Source organism: Anser anser (assembly GCF_964211835.1).
Source record: "Anser anser genome assembly, chromosome: 2".
NCBI lineage: Eukaryota > Metazoa > Chordata > Aves > Anseriformes > Anatidae > Anser > Anser anser.
In genome coordinates, this window is record NC_139721.1 from 154,742,079 (window position 1) to 154,765,557 (window position 23,479).

The 23,479-nt window shown below is 38.2% G+C and overlaps 1 protein-coding gene and 1 long non-coding RNA gene across 4 annotated transcripts in view; one reads left to right on the forward strand and one right to left on the reverse strand.

The window, feature by feature from the left end:
- DPP6 (dipeptidyl peptidase like 6) overlaps positions 1-23,479 on the reverse strand; it is a 409,630-nt gene that overhangs the window by 114,064 nt on the left and 272,087 nt on the right. For all 3 annotated transcript variants that reach the window (XM_083826972.1, XM_083826974.1, XM_083826973.1), the window contains exons 5-6: positions 22,838-22,912; positions 3,503-3,555 (exon numbers count right to left, since the gene is read on the reverse strand). In XM_083826972.1, the coding sequence (XP_083683098.1) occupies positions 3,503-3,555; positions 22,838-22,912 (128 nt within the window). The remainder of the gene's footprint in view (positions 1-3,502; positions 3,556-22,837; positions 22,913-23,479) is intronic.
- On the forward strand, positions 10,472-12,238 carry LOC310895511. The gene is made up of 3 exons (XR_014580742.1): positions 10,472-10,696; positions 10,838-11,042; positions 11,285-12,238. It is a non-coding gene; the product is annotated as an uncharacterized lncRNA (long non-coding RNA).

Consider the following 23,479-nt stretch of genomic DNA (forward strand, 5'->3'; position numbering starts at 1 on the left):
TGTCATGCTGACAACTGTAAGCATTTACCAGCAGGTATCTGGACAGCAGCATCTTTCAGAGAAAAGAGAAGGGGTCGACGCAGAGCTGCTTGTGCCAGGGAAGAGAAGTGAGAGCAGAGGTTTGTTCCACTAGATGGCACCCGGCTCCAGGATCACATTTTTGGGCGATCAGGAGGAGCAAAAAGGACGCTGTGCAGGAAAGCTGAACTGACCCAAATCCCCTACACGCCCCGAGTGCTCAGCCCAGGAAAATGAGAACTGCAGATCTTGGCTTGCTTCCCCTCTGAAAAATGAAAATCTCGGGCTACAATCAAACAAACAAATCAATCAAACAGACAAAAAAACAGAAAGCAAGTGTAGCAAAAGCTGTAGGGCTTTCTAGCCTGAATCTACTAAGAGCCTGTGAGAAGGCTGAAATTACAAAGAAGAAGAAATTAGATCTGTGCAGAGTCCCTGCAGGGTTATTTACCCTCTCTTCTACCTCGGCCTTATTTTCATTTTTAAATAAGATCCTTGGTGTGTATGTCATTGACATATACCAATTGTCCTGTAGAGAGCCAAATTGAGCTACTCCTCCTTCCACAGGGAGTTCATCTTCACAGCAGCTCTCATGGAAAAATGTTACAGTCCTGTACCCTTTATAAAATATCATTTGTCAACATATCAGCTGAGGATGTTCACAAATTGGCACATCACACTTATGGAAAGTTCTGAATGAAATGTGCAAAATGCTTGTACAAGTCCCTTTTGACTTTAGGCACAGCCTGAATCTGGAAAGTCTATGGAACATGGAAGAATTAGAAATTTCCCTTCAAAAACCATTTTATGCTGACATTAAAGTCACTTTATTTAAAAAGTGATGCCACAGGTTAGATTATTTGGCTTCCTTAATAGTTAGCCCTAGCAGAGCTATCCCTCATTTTTATCAGCCCATGGAGGGCAATGATGTTGCCTGCAGATTGCAAATTTTGTTGTCACTGAAGGACCTGGGACACCAAACTGAACTGCACCTTGTGCTGTGTCAACACGTTGGGTCCTGACCTCAATGATCTTCATCCACACCCATCCATCAGGGCAGTAATCCTGTATTATATATGAAATATGTGAAGAGATTTTCATACCTTCATCCAGTAGAGACTCTACTACCAGGTCAGTTGATGCATTGCATCACCTGTTATATCCAACATCAACCACTACACCTGCCCTTTCTCTTCTTGCACTACCCTAAAATATACCTAAAATTTATCATACCAGAAGAACGATAAACGCCCATGTACCATGGAAATGCTAATAAGCCATGCCTTCCACCAATAGCACGTGTTATGATCACCTGAAAGTTCAGTGCAATTGTTACTTTGCAACGTGGATTGCAATGCCTGTATACATATCTACAGCCTCAACTGCTTTGTAAATCATACCTTTCACAACACAAAACACAGGCACCCTTCCAACTCAGGCAGCATCTGGCAGGAGGAGATCCAACATTATGTAGTGCCATGGGGACCCCAGTGCCTGATACAGCTGTGTGCCTTCCAGCACCATTTCATTTTCCAAATCTTCCCCTCATAGTGGATTTGTCTCCTCTGACACATTTTTCCCTCAGCTGACTGCACCATGACTAAAACAACATGAAGAGAAAGGTAAAACACAGCTGAGTGTGTGATAAAATTCAGGCTGAGTTGACAAGAAGCTCATTGTCAGGGATGAAGAAAGGTCATGCAGTAGTAGCAAACTGCCTGGATCCCTGAATTGTTAATTTTTAGCATTTCTAATATACACTATGTACGATACTTCTGTCTTCACCTCTACTGTTTTTCTGGGATAAAACTGTGCTGTCTCTCAAAAGCCTTTGTTTTTAGCCACGTTTAGAGCAGATATAAAGCTTATGTGCTCATGCTGTGTGTTCAGCCTCTTGCTTGACATCCTTTCAGCCCACAAGCTAATTTCAGATATATTGGCCACAAGGATGGAGTTTTCAAAAACGAAATAAATCCAGTAAGCAAAAATGAAGACCAGACAGAGACAGGGAATGAAAGAGAATGAAGAAATCTGGAATGTTTCACACTGGGATGCCAGAGCACTGACATGGAAGATGGTGAGAAGTCTCCCAATTCCCATGTTCCACCTGTACATGGAAACAACTTAACCTTGAGCTCATGATTTTTTATGGTGGGTCATTCACAAAATATATGCTGTAGGGAAGCAGGATTTGTGAGCTCCAGGGCTCACAAATTTCAAAATAGGTATCCCTAGTACAGATTTATTTGTAGAAAGTATTTTTTCTTGATTGCTTGGTGGAAGCCAAAGAAAGTGATTTCAGCTTTTATTTTTATTATTTATTTATTTATTGTGGGTGTGTGAACAAGTGTGCTGAGGCAAATCCTAGGATATCACCTGGACATAAGGGGAAACTTTCTCCCCATGATGACAAACAGGCAGTGGGACAGGGTGCCCAGCAGGGCTGTGCAGTCCATGTCGTTGTAGATTTCCAAAACCCTTCTGGATAAAGCTCTGAGCAGACTGCTTTGAGCTGGAGTTCGGACATCATGAGGTCCTTTCCAACCTGAATTTTCTGATGATTCTATGATTGCCTTGTACATTAACCAGGTAGAATTTTTTTAAATTTTGCAGGTTTTGTGAGCTTTTGCAAGGATCCCAAACATCTGCTACCTGTTTAGCCATAATGTATAGAAATGATAAACTAGTAAACAAGCACAATAAATACTGAAATTACATTTCAGCACAACTTACTGTTATTTTTTTTTGCCATTGCTTTTAAACACTCTGCACTTACAGGAGATAGGGGGACCAAGAGGAAGAGGCATTGTGTGATAGAAATTTATTACATATTATGACTTTTAATCTTTCATGCTATATGCTTTATGTAAAGAAATATGCTCTCATTAAATTTAGAAATCCTTTGTAAAGCCTATGTGGCATTATTGTTTGTTTGCACTTACCTCACACTCTCTGAAAAGATAAACTATAAACCCAAAGGCTCATAGCTTCAGTATAATTTTGAGTATGTGTATCGAAGCAACATCGGGATCCTGGAAACAGACTATTTCTCTATCCACTTTCAGCTGAGATGCTAGAGAGAGCGTTTGTGTTAAGGGAAACTGCTGAAAGACCCAAAGCTGAAGGGTGATGCCTCAATTCTGACTAAATTTAAGGAACTAAACTCCCCTGGATAGATCCTCCGACAGCACTCTGGTGAATGGCCAACTGCATCTCTCAGCCAGACGCCAACATATCTACATTCTGGCCAAAAACTTGAAAACTGGAATATGAAATTCACATAGTCTGGTTCTCCAGGGAAGCTGAGTACTTCTGTTTCCAGACTATGTCATCTTTTGTACAATACACAGCACAGTGCAGCTGCAGCTGATTGCCAGACCATTGTAAAGGGCTGTCACAGGGAAACCATTTCTCATGATACACATTATTTTGCAGAATTCTTAACGGATGAGTTTTAAAATTAAGGTATTGAATAATTGCTTACCCATGAGGTATTTTGCTGAGGACATAATATGCCGTATACGAATGCTGATACACCTGCAAAATGAAATTAAGAAACAAAATAGAAAAAAAGATTAGTAGTTGTCACCTGCATTAATAGGGCTCTTTCTCTGAAAATAAATAAATAAATAAATAAACCTAGTATTTATGGCTAGGGAGCTGTAACAAATACGTCAAAATCTGTAGTAGAAAAAAACACAACAAAAAACAATAACAAAAAGAAAAACACAATACATGAATTCACCTAGCACTGTTGTGTGTGCTTCTCATCTTGCACTTTATTACAGTTTGGCAAATCGTATACATCCAGATGTTCAGTGTCGTTACCATGACTACCAGGTCTTTGATTAAATTGGGGGCACATGCTGTCCACACAGGCTAAATATAGAGCAATCATTAATGAGGACACCTTGGTTAGCTGGAGACATTCTCCATCATTATAACTAGACACAACAGGGATATAACACTTATTTCTCTGCTTTATTCATACATAAATAAAAAGGGAGTGACACTGGGTGATCTCAGAGTGGGTTGTAAGACTCGTGTCAGCCAGCAAATGAAACCTTATTGACTTCGGGCATAAAGCTGACCTCACATTTATTTGACCTGTTAAGTTGCTAAGTTGCATCTTCATATCAATTTTCAGTCTTTGAGCCCTGGGGAGGAGCTTGTCAGCTTGTATGGCAGGTCATCTCAATAGGGAGACTTTATGACTTATTTTCTAAGTAGTAAATAATAATAATACCAGTGTCAAGGTCAGTGATTTAAGAATTAGTGGACTATTTTCCTCTAGTGACAATGCATTCCCTAATAAGGATCTGTGGTTGTCCAAGGTAAGAAACACTGAGCAACACAAGAGGCTGGACAGTAGCATGAAGGTCTAAATAAGAATGAATTTATACATATTTATATAGGCACCCACTTTTGCAATTATGCCCTGTTACTATCCTGTTACTATACATATATACATATATAAGTGTATTAAAATCATTCCATTTGACACTTATTTCAAATTTTAACTCTCTTGGCTTCCAGTAGCTCTCAAAAAGCATTCCTTCCAAGAGGACAAAAAGAGAAACTTTCTTGAATACTTTCTTTGCAAATCAAGTTTGTCTGATACTGATTTTTTTTTTTCCCTAGGTACCTCTCATTTGGGAGATTTTAATTTTTTATTTTTGACTTATGTTAAGAAACCATGAGATGTCCTGGATGGCACTGCAAGCCTCAGCAGTGACCATCCCAGGCACACTGCTAGCATCACAGACAAGTAAGCATGGCTTCCTGCAAGTCACTCTCAAGGGCAAGCCTGCACAGTGGTGTCTCAGGTGCTCCCATCTTTTTGGGGCTTAGTAGAGAGGCAAAGAAACACTAGGTACATCATCCTGTAGATGCTAAAACAAAGTTCTCTGTTTCTCTTCACATTACTGAAAAAACTCCCTGGGGAAAAATAAATAAATAAATAAATAAATAAATAAGAGAAAAAATCTACTGCTAGAATATAGAGGTGACAACAATGGTTTTCTCCCTATGAAATGCAGAGACTGATGACAGACGGATATGAATCCCTTCCTTTCTGCTATTCATTCATCTCCTTGCAAGGATATCACCAGGTTGTATCCCAAAATCATATCCCCTTTGAGGCATGCAGATACAAAGTCTCCCCTGACAAGGTCAGTCTCTGGTGTATTACATCAGGGAAGATCTAGTAGCACAAACAAATTCTTTTCAAGATAGCATTTATTTTAGTACACGTCCTTTTCAGATCCACCTGTTACAGATGACATCAAATAAATTACAGTTATCTCATCTACACCCAATCAGACCAAGACTCCAAGGAGCTCTTGAAGCTTAAAATGCTGAAAATGGAGACCTTGCTGAAACCCATGGCCTTAGTTTTCATTCCAGCATTGCTGAAGTTCCTAAACTGCTAAAATTCCTTATAGAGAATGTACTGGAGGACTACTTTTGTCTACAGAGCTGGAAAACCACATAGGGCCATATAGTGAAATACTAGTGTGTTTTGCAAGCACTTTCGCTAAGTCCAACGTAATTTTATAGGTATGGAAAGACAGATCTGTGTTTGTGGGTTTCCTAACATTTAATAATACATTGCTGATAAATACTGAGCAACTTTTGTCTTCAAGTATCCTGGCAGTAGGATGTAGAAAATGATCTAAATATAATAAATGTGATCTACGCAAAGATTGGCCTTCAAGGTAACAATCCACTGTATAGTCTCTTAGCAGAGGCAGAAATCAGCCCCCAGAATAAGTATGAACAGAGGGCTTCTGGACAAGGTGGAGAAATGTGGCAAGCTGGAGGGAAAAGGAACAGCCTGAGAAGTACATCTGCTGGTGTTCCCACTTGAGATACAGAGTCCCCGCAGTCATGCTGGAGAGTTCAGAGCTGTCTTATAGCCACTAATGGAGACTGAAGTAAATATTTATTTATGTATTTATTTATTTATTTAGAGAGAGAGAGTGTTTCGGAGTGTGTGGGGGGAAAAAAAATAGATTTGCAGGAGTTTTAGAGAACTTCTTTATTTTCTGAACATTACTTGTTATCCTGTCTTGGGTCTTTGGCAAACTCTAAACTTTCTCACATTAGCTGTGCCTGTAGCTTGTAGCCTTCAAAGACTTGTAGCTTGCAGAGTTCATTCACTGGAGCAATCTTTCCTCAAATCTTTAAAAGTCAGTAGGTTTGCTCACATAAACAACAATAACTTGTATGAGAAAAGACTTCAGGATCAGATGTATATTATTATTTTAGTTCTTTAGCACAACAGCCAATGCAGATCAAAAATCCTTCTCATCCTTACTATTTCAAACACGTTTGGAAAATAAACTGTGAGCAACCCCCCTAAGCAGATAGGCACCCAAGAGAAACACCATTTAATGTCTTCCTGAGAACTGAAATGGCTGCTTTCCTCTTAGATATGAAAAAAAATAAATTTTTGAGATGAAGACTATGTCTGCTTAGTATGTCAACTGAAAAACTGAGTCAAATTCAGTTGTTTACCTGTCATTAGGAAAACCCCACATCAAAGAAAAGTGTAGAAAAGAGATCATCATTCTTCTGACACCCAAATTCTCAGAGACTAGACAGTTCTTAAAGGTTTATATTCATTTCATGTAGCCTCTCTGATTTTATTTTCTTCAACAAAAATAACAGTGTTAACTCTCTGCATTCCTCCTATCTATCTGAGGGGTGTAGTAAGAGTTTATTGCACTGATTTGATGCTCTTAAACCTAATTTTTGGCTGCATATCAGAGGCACACACCTCCTCTCAGTAGAGACACACATTCAAAGGTAGCAGAGTTCTTGGCATTGTTTTCCTCTGTAAAACCTTGTGTGCCAAGTCTTCCTGCCAACATAGGTCAGAACAGGTTTAAGACTGCTCTGAAGTGTTTTAGGGATGCCCAGAATCAGGTCACAAAAACTTCCATGCCAGCTGCAATCAATGAGTGTTGTAAAAGTCATTATACTAAACCACTGTGCCAGAAGGACTCTCCCACTGGGTCTCTTACCCCAGGTCACAGCACAGATCTTTCTTACTTTCAATCTATGTTATTTGCTGCAACGTGTGCCTGGTTTTGCTGAAGTCAGAAAGGGATTAAGAGATGGCTTTATATGTTTCTGTTCAAGTCTTGTAAGGGCAATTATCTCCCTCAAATTCAGAAAAAATGCAGGGCTAATTATGTATGGCGAAACTTTGCTCTGAAGCCACTGACCTTGTTTTATGTAATCAACAAAGAAACATGGACCTGACCATATGACAGCAGGAATGCAAACATTGCAGCATGTGTAGCAGTAGAGCAGTGTCTCCTTTTTCCTTGCCACCAAATTCTGAAACAGCAAGTAAATTTTGATTCCTACGAGCTACAGGACTGAACTGGAAGCAATTTCTGTTCCACACCAGAGCAAAATATGGTGTGGATGGTAGAGTAATGTCTCCCTGAAAGCCCTTCTATGATCTACAAGGACACAGATCCTAGTCCATCAGAGCTTATTAAACAGAAAGCATATGTTACTGAAAAATAGAATGGATTTGGACTCATCTATTCATTGTGATTATTCATATACTTTAAATTAGAATTTATAGCTCTTGTTCATACCCCCGAACAACTGTAGCAGTACTTGACATAAGTCCAAAAAGACAGGCAGGCTCCTTGTGACCTCCCCACATCTCACCAGGTTTGTCACATGGGCACAACCTGGACAAAACAGGGCCTTCACCTTCATTAACTCCTTATTAAAAGTTTGAACCTTTCATCATTATTTTCAGTTTGGCACTGCCTGTGCAACTCACAAAGCATTAGGAAAATGTTTTGGATGGAAATTAGGGATTTTTTTTTAGAAGGAAATTGTGAAATAGTTTCCATCATATGGCTGTGATGAAAACAATATGCTATCTGCTGAGGATATAGCACTATCATCAGAAAAAAAAAAGGACGAGTTTAGTTTACAGTTGCATCTTCTGTGCCAGTTTCTGTCACACTTCGTGGGCTGATACCCTGCTAGCAACGGAAGTAATCTGCATTCATCGAATGGCTTCCCTTAACGTCTGTATGACAAGGTGTTGAATCAATGGAAACAAAACACACATGCAGACAGTAAAAACTTTCTTTTAGGATGTTTAGAAGAAAATTCCCCAACCCAGCTCAATCTTCTCATTAGCCAATAGGCTGTTCTATCAAAAAAGCTAATTTAGTGTCTTATCTCTCAGTGTATTGAACAGTTTGCTGATCTGAGATTAAACACAAATGGACTGTCTGCCATGACTCTCCGATTATTACTTACTTGATAAATACAGGAATAAAACATCTTTTGTGTCCATTTTCTAAATGACTCCATAGAGCCATCTGGTCCTTCATGCTGTATTATTACTTAGATTAAATTATTATCTAGAAAACTCACAAATAATCCCATAAAACTTAGAGTTTGAAAAGGAACAGCCATAGAGTAAGTTAAAATTTAAGCTGCGTTATAAAACAGTTTGAAAGGCTTAATACAAAATATCTACTATTTTGTGTTTTCTTCATATTCAGTAATCAGATATTACATCCAAAAAGTCACCCCAGCATCCCCAAACAAAAATGATCATTCCAAGTAGTCATATAAAAAAAAAAACAACCACCTGTACAATAGTTGGCTGAAGTGTGAGAACAGCAAGAAAGCATTTCAACATAATTAATCATAAAGCCCTCAGTAGTTATCTGGGTAAAAGGAACTGCTTTTTATTCTGTAACAAAGAAGTATATCTCCAAATAGTAGATCCCCTCAGGTTTCTTATCAGACCCAAATTATCCTTATAATATATTCCTTTTCATGCACTACAGTAAGATAGTAAAAATAAAGTGCAAGTGGCTGGTGAAACAAGAACTGCCAGATCCATTAAAACGGTTTCCCACAAAGAGTCTCCAAAAAAATGTTTTCTGGACAGAGATTCTATAGACCACTTTCTTACTTGTGCTATGAGCAGACAACCCCCAAAATTCACATATGGAATTCAGTCTAATTGAATAATCCCAAGCATGTGACATAATTACATGCTACACCTTTCATAACAATCTTGGCACCCCATAAAACTGTAATTCATGCTGTAAAGTAAAATATGCAGGTAAAAGAAGAATTATTCCTTAATATCTGTGATATTTCACCAGATTCTGAAGGTGACAAATTAAGAGGGAAAAGAGAATAAAGTGAAGGCAGAATGCAGGAGGGTTGCAGCTCTATGCTGGCAAACAGCATGAGTGCTTGGTACCCAGTTATCTAATAATGGCATGAACAGGGGACAAAAAAAAATTTAGGAGGGAAAACCACAAGAAAAGGTTAGCTACAGGCTGCATTTCTTTCTACTACATGCACGTACTATGCTCAGTAAAGGATGACCCACAGTCAAAGCTACACTGTCACACTGATTTTTCTATCAGTCCTTCATCAATGAGCAAATACTGTCTTGTTTTTCCAGGGTAATAGATGTCATTCATATAAATTTTCCATTAGAGACAAGGATAATTGTCTGACTAAAAATACAGCATTGCCATACTTCTGTATGGTATTCTGTGGAGAATCAAAGCAGGTCACTCTACCTGCTTGGAGAACTTTCTGTATTTTTGATAAAAGTTAACATCAAAGACTAAATGTGAGTCATCATTTACCTTGATCAAAATTTCTCATGATGCTATCAGTTTTATTGGGTCTGTACAACCTGAAAAGGTATGAACCATTCCGTTCAGTTGAGAAGAAATCCTTCATTTCCCATAATATTTTGAACTGACCCTCCAAAAAGGATGAAAAAAACAGTCATGTAGCTGAACAGTAATTTCTTGGTAATGCTTTGTCCAACTTCTCATCTTTCTGAGATATGTTTAGGTGAAATTACATTTTTTCTTGATTCTCCTACATACCTATGATTTAGAGCACAAGCAGCTATCTCTGTTTGAGGCATATTTTGTGGGCAATTAGGTAATGGTCTTTCATTTATTTATTTTTAGTTTGTGGAGACAGATTGGCCAAAAGTATTCTCCCCTGCCCAATATTTTAGCAAAGTATTACCACCATTTTATTCTTAATAAGCACTCCATAGTAACCAACCTGGAATTAGACTCTCTGAAAAACCACATCTATTTCTTTTGTGTCACTGTAATGACAAAAAAAAAAAAAAAAGGAAAGAGAAAAAATCCATACCAGTATTTTGTACCCTAAGCTCGATTGTTTGTAAGAACCAACCAAATCAATAAAGCCATATAATTTGAGGTCTTTTCAACATTCTCACCTCTCAAATTCATTGTGATACTGACCTATTTTGTTTTCATATGAGGCAGCAAACTCTCTTTTGTCTCTACATTGTATTATCCTTTTATACTTTATACTTTCCCAAGTAACATACCTCTAATACAGTCTCATGCCATGTGCCAGCTTGTTACTGCAGCCTTCTGAGGAGCACTGCCCATTTCTCTTTGTGCCTCTAATAAATTAGGAAAACCATAATGAAATGCTGTCGTCGAGTGTTCCCTGTGCATCATTTCAGCTGGCAGCCAAACAACCCCCAGCTGTTCCCAAACACCCAATTCAGGACGCTCTTACCACAGGCAGATGATCAGCCCCACAAGTAAAGTGGTTGCAGCCCTGGGCAGTGTGCACCAATAGTGCTGTGCTATGCTGGGGTAGTCTGGTAAGTTCAGGAAAGAGCAGAGATGGGGAAAATAGTTTTAGGCAGGAAAGGCAATTAGAAGAAGGGGTCTCAGGGGTTAATCGAGATGCAGAGCATTTGGCAACTGGTTGCCTTTGTTATAATTTTCTCTGTATTCCACAGGAATCAACTTAAATTAACATTTAGGCAAAAGGATCAAGATCTATACCTGGGGATTACATGTGCTACTGTTGAGAGAAGGGAGGAAAACATTTATTTTGGAAAGGAGAGGATCCTGACGCAGCAGCCAAAGAGTTCAACGTACTTGCTCCTGGGCAAAATGATGCAGCCAACATGAAGCAACCAATGTCTCAGGGAGACCTAACAGGTCAGCGCCTCATATAACTCATATCAGTTATATCAGTGTGAATAAGGGACTCCTCCACTGCTACCCAATGTCGTATAAAATCAAGGACCAGAAATTGAGTATCTCCTGAACTGGGAAGAAATTTTAGCAATTGCTTTGGAAGAAGAGAATGAAATAGTCTGTACAAGGGATGGAGAGTGGGAGAACAGAATAAAAATCATCAGGAAAAATCTTTGCATGACTCTATTTTTTATTTTTTTCAGCAATTCAATCCATTTGCTCTGAAACTGAAAATTACATCACTGCAGCATGAGCCTGAAGGAGCCTGAGGCTATAAGCTCGTCCTTGGTGTGCAGAGGACAATCAGAGCAGCTCTCCAGTCAGGCAGTGCTGTGGATGGCCAGCCCTCCTGCCACCCATGCTGGAGAAGCTTCCTTGGAGCAGAATCAATCTCTCAACAAGGTGACATTGGGAAAGGATGGCATATTCATGCCACAGGGTCTTGCTTTTTAGAAGCATTTGTAACACAAATTCAAGCCATTTGTAATAGGGTCATATGCTGAAGGCAACACGCTCAGTTAATATGTAAATCTCTCCCACAAACATACCAGGGGGTATGTGGGCATTAGAAGCTGATTTTCTAGTTACCATTCCAAAGGTCTCTGAAGCAGCTAAACCAAAGAATTACTCCTTTACAAATAATGTTGCCTCTAGTTTGTAAGATAAACACAAATAAAGTGTGATGGCTGCATCCGATAGATACAATAATAGATGGACTAGAGTGCTGTAAGGTAGTGCTGCTACTTCATGTTCAACAAACTGATTATCTATCTCAGTCGTTTCATGATAATAATTCTTTATTAAAAGATATGTTTCCAAATTACACGTTTGAGCGCCTTATTCTACTGATGATGTCAAAAGAGAATTTTGAAGCCAGTGTTAGGATTTATGCCTTTGTGACACGGTGAAGGTAAAGCGGATGTTCTTTTTGTTACAAATGCAGCTCCAGAATCAACTTAGGCTACAGGTATTAACATACAGCTCATGTGCCAGATCTTGCCCCTAGGAGAACGTTAATCCAATCTGCCAACTGCTGCTGCACTCTAATACAGCTCTGCCCTGCCAAGCAATTACAAAAGCCTCCTTTTGCTCCCGAGCCACCTGTCCCTCACAGCACTCCACTGGCACCAGCAGCATGAGCGAGCACTTGCAGTCACTGGCTTAAAGGACGACTGTTCCGTTTTTTAATCGTAAATAAAATGGCAGCTACAAAGCAGTGAAGCTTTTTTTGTACCAGCATTTGTGCACTTATTGCTGCTCTGTCCCAGGTTACTGGGGAGTGTCTGCAATCAAGTTATTAAGAACTGTGAGTAAGTGTTGAATAATGTGCTTATTATGTTACTGATCTTTTATTTTTTTAAAACTTCTGTTGGTATTCACATCACATGGTATAAGCTCCCAGGTTCCCCTCCTGCTCTACAGTAACCTTAGTGTAAGACTTGATGCAAATTCTCCAAGCACTGCACTTGCCTACTCTGAAGTCCTGTTGAGAAACTTGAGAGTAAAATTATTGAGTACAAAGTTAATGTTGTGATTCTAACATACTCTACAATATACCCAAGGAAAAGGTCAAAACAAAACAACAAAAAACAGCAATAACAAAAAACAGAAAGTAATAACTTTTCATTATTACCTAATAACTATGAATACAAAAGTAGCTGCACTGGGTCAGATCCAGAATCCATCCAGCTCACCACTGTTACTCTGAAAGTAGCCCAATGCAGATTCAGAAGGAAGACTAGAGGTAGCACAGATATAGTCATCCCTCCCCGACGCAATCACGGGCTCTTGCACTTTGCAGCTTGGAGCTGCTGTCTTCACAGCTGTCTTCCTTGAGAGATGTCTCTGCCTTTAATTTCTCCAGTCATTCTTTACATTTACTCTTTTTGCATCTACAATGTCATGTATCATAAAACCAAAGAATCGTAGAATCATTAAGGTTGGAAAAGACCTCCAAGATCATCTGGTGCAAACAGCCCCCTACCACCAACATCACTCACTAAACCAAGTCCCTAAGCACCATGTAGCAAGACCATTTTCCCAGACAATGGTCTCAAAAGCATGCATGGGGTATGATTCCTCTGACCAGCCCTTGGTGTCCATTTTAGCCTCAGATCTGCACCTTAGAGAACCCTGGTTACAAATGCAGCCCAGGGAGACGAACACAGATGAGGAGTTTGCTTTGTTCACATCTACATCCACTTGATTGACTCTCACCTTGGTTGACTTTGAAAGTATAAATCAGAGGGCTGAAGGACAGCACGAGAAATCAATGCTTAATAATCAATGCTTATAATGAAGCATTAGATACTGTCTTCTTTAAATGAAACGTTTCTTGAGCTGGGCAGGCTGAATGTGGGGAGATTCTAAAATCCTCCTTTCTGTGGTGTTTACAATTCAAGTGGTGCAGCTTTGTAGCAATTATGTGAGAACCAAGCCATGAAAATGGGCTGATTGGTTAGTATATCTAATTAATTTATTCACTTTTAAATAATTCACTTTAGCAGCAGAAATCAGCTATAGGACTACAGCATATGTTCTTTTTATTAAAATTTACTCTTAGCATATCAAAATTGCTTTTTTTTACTATAGCAGTTCCGAGGGTGAATACTACAAAGAAGTTAGCACTGTCTCTGAAATCTTTTGTGATGTTCATAGGCTCAGGGCACTCTTAGAATACTCAAAGAAAGGAATCCAAGACGGGAAAGATGAGACCTTCAAAAGGAGCTAGAGAGTAGAAGTGAAAGAGCACGGAAGTGGATGTGAAAGGAGAATGAAAGCCTTCAGATATATGCCAAGCACCTTGCTCCCAAAATGCTCTCTGTTCAGTGAAAGACTCCTTTTCCAGTTCCACATGATACCAAAAGACTCTGAGCTGTATCTTGATGCGTGTGTGGATCTAATTCACTGGAGGCAACATTTCTATTTTCTGAGATAAGGAAAATATCAGCTGAAATCACAAGAGACCCCTAACAGCAGGGCATTTTGTGTGTCATCCTTGGGTCTCTGCAGACATCTTCTGAGGGGTCAAAGGACAGTGGTGATGATGGGCATCTCTTCACAAAGTGAGGGGAAAGCAAACCAGGCAGGAAGAAATACAGAGCATCCCCCATCCCCTTCATGCTGCACATCCCTTCACAGCAATACTGATACTCTTCCACACTCGCACACAAAAATCTGAAGACTTTTGACTTTAAAGACTTGAATAATGCCGTATGATTCATTTCCCTTTCTAAGAAAGTGTAAGGTTGTGGTTTCCTTTTTTTTTTTTTTTTTTTTTTTTTAACAGAATAGAATAAAATTGAATAGAAGATCCGTTTCAAATCTGGGTCGTTAGCTGCCCAAGGAGGAATGATAATTATTGGTTTTAACATAGTCCTGAAAAAAACAGAGTTCTCCAGGCAGTAAAAGAGATAAAAGGCACTTGTTCAGGGTAAACACAGAGATGCACACTCCCTGGATTGAGGCATGTAACAGCTAAAAAGGAGAACATTTGCATCAGAAGATTTGCATTTCTGAGTACAGGAACTTCATTGGGGTGCTCTGCATAGAAAGATTTGTTTTTCCAGAAGAGGGCACTAAATATATTTTCTTCATATTCCAGTGATTTAAAATAAATAAATAAAAGAGAGTGGAAATCAGAAGAATTAGATTATAAACTCCTGCAGGCAGGGACTGTTTCCTATGTTTCTGTATAGACACCAGAATTAAATCTTTTCTGATTTTTTTCTTTCAAATGTCATTTGAATCAGTGCCATATTCCTATTTTGTACCCTATTCTTAACATATTTCCTTCTTTAACATTTTAAAACAACTGTCTATACCTATCACATTGCAACATAAAATGTGATTTTTTTATTGTTTCTGAAAAATTAGGAGGCGAAAATACACTAAGAATAGGAACTTAGCTATCATGTAATTCTGAAGCTCCTGTATGTTACAGGGAACCTAGTTTTTTACTAAGTTCTTATATATATATATATATATATAATTTATTTTTTTTTTTAATTTTCCCTGTGATTTCTACACAGCTGCATTTACGTTATTCTTGTTAAATCATAGAAGGTTCCCCTGTGCTTTACTAAGATGGATTCCCATAGAAGTGCAAGAAAGAAAACTGTAGTGGTTCTACTCTTGACTTTCTCTCTGTTTTTGATTATCAGATATTTTGACCTTGCACAATTACCTTACATATGTTTTATTCAAAAATAAATTTCAGGACTTTTTTTTTTTCTTAAAGATGTTTTGTGAGTTTTGTTAGAACATTAATCTCTATCAGTCTGTCTGTCCAAGTCAGATCATCTATACTTTCAGAAAAGGAAGTAGCATGAAAAATGTAATATTATCCAAGAAAAAAAGGAAAGTTGTTCTTGTATCATAATGTTTTGCCTTGAGTCTTTTTATTTTCTCTTCTCTGTTTGATGAAAATCTCATTCGCTAAAGAAAATATTTACAGAGGGAGACTGCTGATAGCTGATACAGATACATAATATACCTATGTCCTCTTGCACGACAGGCTAATTATTTCTGACTTTCAATATTACTCTACTCTTCCCTGGAACTGTGGATTTGCTTTTCAGTTCACTGATGTATATCTGTGTCTGTGAATAAATGTAGTAAACAGTTTGTTGGCCTCTGCTACATGACCAAGACTGTCTGGCGTAGTTTGAAGTATTATTTCCTACTCAGTCACATCTGTGCAATTTGTATTGAAGTCTCCCATCACAAACCATGAGGCTTAAAATTTAATCCTAACTACATTTTATGGATATTGTTAGAAGAGCAGCAAGAGTTTAATCCTTTGTTTTTAGTAGGACAAAGTTAAAGCTCTAATTACAGGCATGGCAGAGCAGCTGAAGTCAGCATACTCAAGTTTTAGTGCTCTCCATTCCTTGCAGTTAGTATATTGTTCCAATAATCACATTAAACAACAGTGCTTAGAATAGGGACACAGTAAGAAACTGAGATTTGGTGCATTTTTATTGAACCCCAGGGAGCGTGCATTAACAAAACTGGGATGTTTGGGGCTGGGGATTGTACCTGTTGGGCAGAGCTTTGCCTGTAATTTATGGCAAACATCATATCATATATTATGGAAGCATTTAGATGGTCATTTCGTATGTAACACCTTCCAGCTGAAAATACCCTCCAATAACGGGAAAAGACAGCTAAAAAACTGGGATCCCAATGCGGTTTAGTTTTGTGCTTCAGGAAAGGACCGCAAGGCCACAAGTAACCATGATGACTATCCACAATAATCACAGGGACCCCACCAAGTCTTTCAGTGTTGAGACAATTCTGCTCCTCCAACACTTGCTGAAGACATGATGCTGTGGTGAGCACCCAGTCCTATATTTAAGTGGTGAAAACATTTTTATTTCCCCCTGGATAAAAAACACAGGAATCCTTCACCCACCCAATGTTTCTTTCACAATTACAGTCTCTGAATTTAAACTGGGATCCACTTATCCCGACTGTGCAAGGAACTCAACTACAAAAATGTTCCTGCAACTCATGTATGAGTGCCCAACCCCAATGTACCGCCTTGTTTTAGCTGGAATTCTTTTCTTTAATTAAACTAAGCCACATCAAAGCAGAAGGACTGTTTGTTAGAGCAAAGAACTATTTAGACTACATAAAGGAGCACATTTTCTGCTGGAGTTTGCAGGGATTTGAAACAAACCATGAGGCTCCTCCAAAACAAATTTTAAAAGGAATAGGCTTGACCTGTTCTTCCTCTGTGTTAGTCCAAAACTGGTGCTAACATTACTAACATGAAATGTTCTAGTTAAAGGGTTAAACTTGCCACTAATAGGTGCTTCACTGTCCTGTGCCTGCATCCAAAAATTTCTATTCCAAACACACTATGTATGAGAAATTGGAAAGAGCAATCACCGGTGAACAGTAAGAACAAATATTCCCACCACGTGTTAGCATGTTTACTCAATTAAAATGGCTATCCACCCTCCCATAGTGAGAATTTTTAATTTTTGAAGTGTGTGCAGCAGAAAAAAGGATTGCAAGGGCTCTGCAGTCAAAAGCACAAATGAGGACACCTGAGCAGACACTGTTTACGCAATTTCCTAATAGAGTTTTGAAAACCCATAAATCCCTCCAGAGTTGTGTGGCAAACTTCCCTGTCTCTTTCTGCCACAGTAGATATCAAATATTAATTAGGCTGAACCAATTACTGATACCAACATACAACAGAACTCAGTACATCACTATGGCTGACAGAGATACTGCTACTTCCGCCTGAACAGAGATGCAAACCTAGGAAAATCTCCCAGTTGCTCAGATTTTTATTTGTTTATTACCAGCTGTGGTTTATATAATCCAAGGTGACTGTGAAGAGTAGATGCCCCAGGTGGGCTGCAGTTGTCTAGCTCTGATGGTGCCAAAAAGTGAATATGGAAGTGTAGAAACAGTCCTGAATCAACCTTCTCAGATGCCTTTGAAAATTTGCTTTTGTCTATCTTACTGCTATTCAGCCTACATTGAAAATGCCAGATTAGTGAATTTATTCATGGTGGGTTTGAGATTTGAAAAGATAAGCAGTCTGTCACAAAGGTTATTTTAAAAAGACTGGATTCATAATTAAAAAAAAAAATCACAACACATTCTCCTTTTAAAATAAATGATTGCCACTAGATTTTCTCAAATAATAGCAACTACTTCGGCTTCAAATACAAAGTAAACTATCACCCAGAAAATTAACCTCATCTGTGTTCTTGGTACTGTCTTGTTAATACAATACTTCTGGACACACACGTCTTAGCTTTTGTTATGTAAATGGAACTGGAGCACTTCTTATCATTATCACTACAAACTGGTTAAAAAGTATATTATTAAACAAAGATATTTACTCTGCTAATCTTGACTATTGAAATAATGTGCCTCAAAACAGGACCTAAGAATGTAAGGTGATTCAGAAAACAGAAGGACCTCACTTTCTCCCCTGGCTCCCCAGAATCACCTGGCTAAAAACTCCTGTAGGCATGATCATAAAAATGGTGCAATTTCAGAAGTTATGAGAATTTCACTGAAATATTAACTATTACCTCAAAGATACGAGGAATGTCTATTCTATAGGAAGCAATTGAAGATGTTATTTTTAAGAAAAATACCCAAGATTTAGCAAATCATAATAGATTCGATGAGTCTATGTGGTTCCATATGGATGAGTCTATGTGGTTCAAGTGCTCCACTTGAAAATTCTACTGGTTTACAAGAGCCAAAAATTAAACGGATCACTGAAATGGGTAACTTGATTTTATGGAACTAATATCCTTACTTTTTTCACTTTACTATACATTATCACTGTTCCTGAAAACAAAGTTGGGTGGGAATGCAAAAAAGGAAAATTAAAATATATTTATTGCCAACAAAAGAAAACAGGTTTATACAAAACTATTTCTAGCACTGGTAAATCTGTTTCAATTAAGTAATAAATAACATAGCTAAAATATTAGCAGTATTACTTATAATAACTATGACAGTGTCTAATTTTCAGAGGCATATTTATCATAATAATAGTGTTCACCTAACTCAAAAGGATGTTATGAGAATTCATTAATATTTATACCCATTAGTGTTTTGGAGATAACAAGCATTATATTATCTTAATTTTTACATGCCTAATTAAAGCAGTTATGAGGTTGTAATTGGAGCCACAAGCGCAAAACCTGTTCATTCTACCTAACAACCAGACTTGGACAAATAGTAAAAAAATACAACAACGATAGGCTGCTTTGGAAAAATAACCCCTTTCTAGTTCATTCATGCTTCAATACACTGTCCAGCGTTTGGAGTGGGCCTTCTGAGGCCTCCTTGGTGCCACTTCTCCAGCTTGTCAGTTGCTCTCTCCAAACCCATGCAAATTCTATAGCCCAAGAAATGACCTCTTTAATGAAAAAAAAACTCAGTTGTTGCTTAAATCCCTGTTGGGATTTTATGCTTCTAGCTCGGAAGCCACTGAGGTTTCTGCCTCTAGCTCAGGAAGGCCACAATGAACTCTCTAGCTCTCTGTCTGAAGCATTAACCAAAACACACCACAAACAACAATTTGTAAAACATCGTGACATCTATGGCAACAAGCAGGATGGAAAGAAGTACTAAAGTCACCACAGAAACTACTTAAAAAAAAAAAAAAAAAAGTTTTGGACCTCCTTTAATTACAATGATGATTAATTCTTTGCAGCTTTCAGTATTATAAAAATTCATTAATTTAACTACAGAATAGGTAATAAAGTCTGTTGTATCAGCTATAAAAGTCTCTAAGCCCTAATTGTTGTTCAGAAGACTTAACAGTTTGGTCCTATTAATCAGCCAGGATTTCCTGTATGTAATTGCTCTTAACTAGCTCACACACAGTAATGAACTGGTAAATTGGAAAAGAAGAAACAAAGCTTTAAGAAGAATTGGACCACTTTATATCCTCTCTTGCATTACAATGACAGCTATTCATAATAAAGGCAATTAAATATTCTCTATTTAATGTCTAGCCACGTCACTCAAGGAAATCTCTTTTCTTCTCATTTACTTTCCTTTGCTTCTTCTATCACCATTACACAAACTCCTCTAGTCGACTACCACAGTAATCTACCCAAGCCCATAGGTTTTTTTTTTTAATCCTTGTTATTGTAACCCCTCAACTCTCCAAGTCACAGAAAGTCAGCTGTGGCTGAACCTTGATTTGCCTGAGTTTTGGGGTTATTGAGGTCTAAGGGTGAGAGTTCCATACGCATGTTTCAGTGAAGGACAATCTGAAATTGAAGTTTCCCTATAGGGGTATTTATCCCCCAGTTCTTTCCCAAAACTTCACTCTGCTGTTTCACTTGCAGGCTGAAGCTTTCTTTAGTATGAGGAAATAAAAACAGACAAACAACAGAAATGTTACAAAAATATTTTAAAGACAAAGAAGCCTGGCATCTTCTCTATGACCTTTCTAGAGAAAAAAAAATGTACCTTCTGTGGTTAAGGTGGGAAAAGCTCCCTATTAGCACAAGGCTTATGCAGAATATTACTGCCTGAAGGATTGAAGTTCTGGAAATAGAAGCGCTACACAAATGAGTTCAGAAGGAAAGCTGGCAGCCTGACTGGCCATGCTGCACCCACAGCAGCCCCACAGCTGCCTGCCAGGCTTCGTGGGAGAGATATATATAAGGAGTACACTTTAATTCATCATCCTCCAAGGTGATGAAGTGATACAACAGGAAAACACACATCATTTGCCTCAATATCTTTGCAGAATGTGTCTGCCTGTTCAGGGCTGTATTACTGCAATGTGTGCGTCAGTGCCTTCACCCAGACCCAACACTGAGCAGAGATGTTCCTGTGCAAATAAACAGCAAGATGCTAGCAGGAAGCCATTACTTCCATGAAATTACTTTGTTTGTAGTGTTTTTCTTAAAAATAACTCCCCTCATTTTAGTGACACATGATGCTTTTCTATTTTGATTTTCACTCCTAGCAGGCATTAAGAATGGAGGTTGAATCCATTTATATTATAATTCTGATAAATGATTACCTCATACGATATATATTAAGATACTATACACATATGTAAATGCAGCACAAGTGTATTGTGTAAAAATAATGAAAACATCTATACTCAGAAACATTTAAAAGGTAGCACATTACACCTTTAACTGGCAAAAAAAAAAAAAAGCAATACATTCTGACACCTATAAAAAACATACACAATAGGTTCAAGAAATTTCTTTTTTTTTGACTGCATGTGTAGAATTAAACTTTAAACAAACATCCTTTGACAACTTATTTCCTGAAATTTCCTTTTGACTTTGCAACAAGGACAACTGCCCAAGGCTTTGCTAATCAATTTCTTGCATTGCTGAAAACAGTGTAATTTGAATTTTGGCCAAGAATACAGTTTCAAAGATAGAAAATATGAAAAACTAACTAACGCTCACTTATTTGTAGCCACAGTCTGTATATCAAGGGAGAAGAGAGCTGAATAAGTAATTTAGCAGTTATTGCCACTTTAATAAACAAAATGCTACCCAGCATGGCTTAAGGATGCAATACTCAGGAGTGAATCTTACTATCCCTCTATTGGTATACTTTTTTCAAAAACAAAGTTTATATATTTTATAAACATGGATCTTAAAGAAAAAGAAAAAAAAAGAATTTTTAAGTTTAATTTTGTTTCAGAAAACCATTTCAGGAACTCTTGGTATCATAATCTCATATATGAATCTTTGAGCAATATGCAGTGCTCTCTTACACTGAATATGCATCTAGTCATGTCCTGATATCTTCCCAGAGGTTCCATTTCCAGCTTTCCACCTTGGGTTTTCCTTTCTGGAGGAAGAATTGGTGTGGGGAAGGTAGCAACTGGCAGCTGTGTGCGCCTCGCCTCGCCTCGCCTCGCCTCGCCTCGCCTCTCTTGAGCAGTGCAAACCCCATGTTTCGTCTGCATCCCAAAAACACCAATCTGCAAGCACTGAGATGTGGCGAGGGACATGTGGAAGAAATGCATCCAGCCCTTTCCATTTCCATCCTCCACCTCCTCCCCTGCCTGCCTCAGGCATTTCTCTGCATGTTGAGTGTGAAGTCTGGGCTGCAAAATCCCCAGTGGTGGAAAAAGGTTGGGGTATTTAGATTTAACTTAATATTTCCACATCCAACTCTTTTGAGAAATCTGTTAATCTCTGGGGAAGTGACATTGCACCAGCAAGGATCTCCCCTTACCCCGCCCCCCCCCCCCCCCCCCAAAAAAAAAGCCTTTATGAATTATCCCTAAAATTTCTAACACAGTTTTATCTGACCTTTTTCTAGCACCAGGCGTGGTTCTCCTGACTTTTACACTGTGAGTCAGGAATAACTCCAAAGATGACAGCAGAGAAATCAGATGAGCAACAGAGCCACAAACTCTGCTACCTCAAGGACCAACAAATTTCCCTTGGTTAGCAGCCCAAACTAGATTTATTGTATGGAAAAGGACTTGCAGTTGCTAGTGAATTAATTATTTTCATTTTGAGGAATTGGTGTGATCCTAAATTATGGAAAGAAAATGTATGGAGCCTATAGTTTATCCAAGTAGTACAGAATAGCCATCATTCAAACTTTTCAGATCGTATACCAGAAAAAATTTAAAAGAAAGTAAATATTATTCATGCCCAAGAACTGCTTCCCTTGTGTCTGGTTCTTTAGGCATTTAAAAATGACTCGTTACACTTTTCTCTTTTGAAGTTTGGTAAAAAAAAATCACTCTAATCTAAAACTTAGAAGTAACCCAATGGTGATTTCTTACAAATGATTTATACCAAAACCTCTGAAGAAAAGGATTTATAATGAAAGTGATAGCTCAACCCTAACTGCAGCACTGGGAACGGTGACACCATAATTAATGTATTATTTCAGTTGTGGGAGACACTGACAGTTGCTTTTTGTTCTTGGGAAGAAATTTATAGTGTGACTGAAAAAGGCATCATGGAAAAAAAATTACACAGAAGAGGAATAGAAATCCTTGTAGCAAAGACATGTCCTTACAATCCCCCTCCCAAAGCCTATAAAATTCTGTCAATGACACTGTTTCCTCTATGCTGTAATTTATACCTTTCTTCTCTACTAGATGGCAGTGTGACATGCTTTCAGAATATCCAAGTGAGGGGTTTTCTTTCTTTGTTTCATTGGAAGCAATTAATTTAAAATAGTATCTTGCTGGCATAGAACTGGAAAAAAAAAAAATCCACCAGTAGTTGTGCATTCTGAAATCAAATCTATTTACTTACTGGTTCAACATTAAAAGCAAAAAGTGCATATTCCCGGTCAGGTGACACTTCATATCGAATAGCCTTTAAGGAGACCTAGAAAATAAATCAGATATTAAAATAAATAAATAAATAATTTTTTTATCCATTTTCAAGCCAATGACATCTAGAACTAATTATTATGACCATATTTCTAAAGATGAAGAATATTGTCAGAATAAGTGTCTTGAAAACTAACATTTTGCATCTCTGTTCAAAAAACAGATATGTTATTTCGACAAATATATGGTCCCATAAGAAAACTACATTGTGCCCCAGACCAGGCAGCTAGCTCAGGTAGAATTTTCCTTACAAATCTACTGCACAGTGTTTGGTAGGCAGCAGTAGTGGGAAATTGTGATAAATAACTACTTATTCATTCTTTCTCATTCCCCACAGTCACTGGCCAAAGAGCTGGAGGTAACAAACAGTAAATACCTGCTGGAGCAAATTGTTAGTAAAGGGACACCATTGCCTGTACCAGTTAAGACCCTGGGGAATCCTATCCTGTTTTCCCCAGTCAAGAAAGTCTTTGAGATGCTGTGGTGATCAGCTTTCCTGGTGCACCCTGATCTGGGCTCTGCGAAAAGCTGCACTGTGAGTCTTGCTATCAAGAAAAGAAGA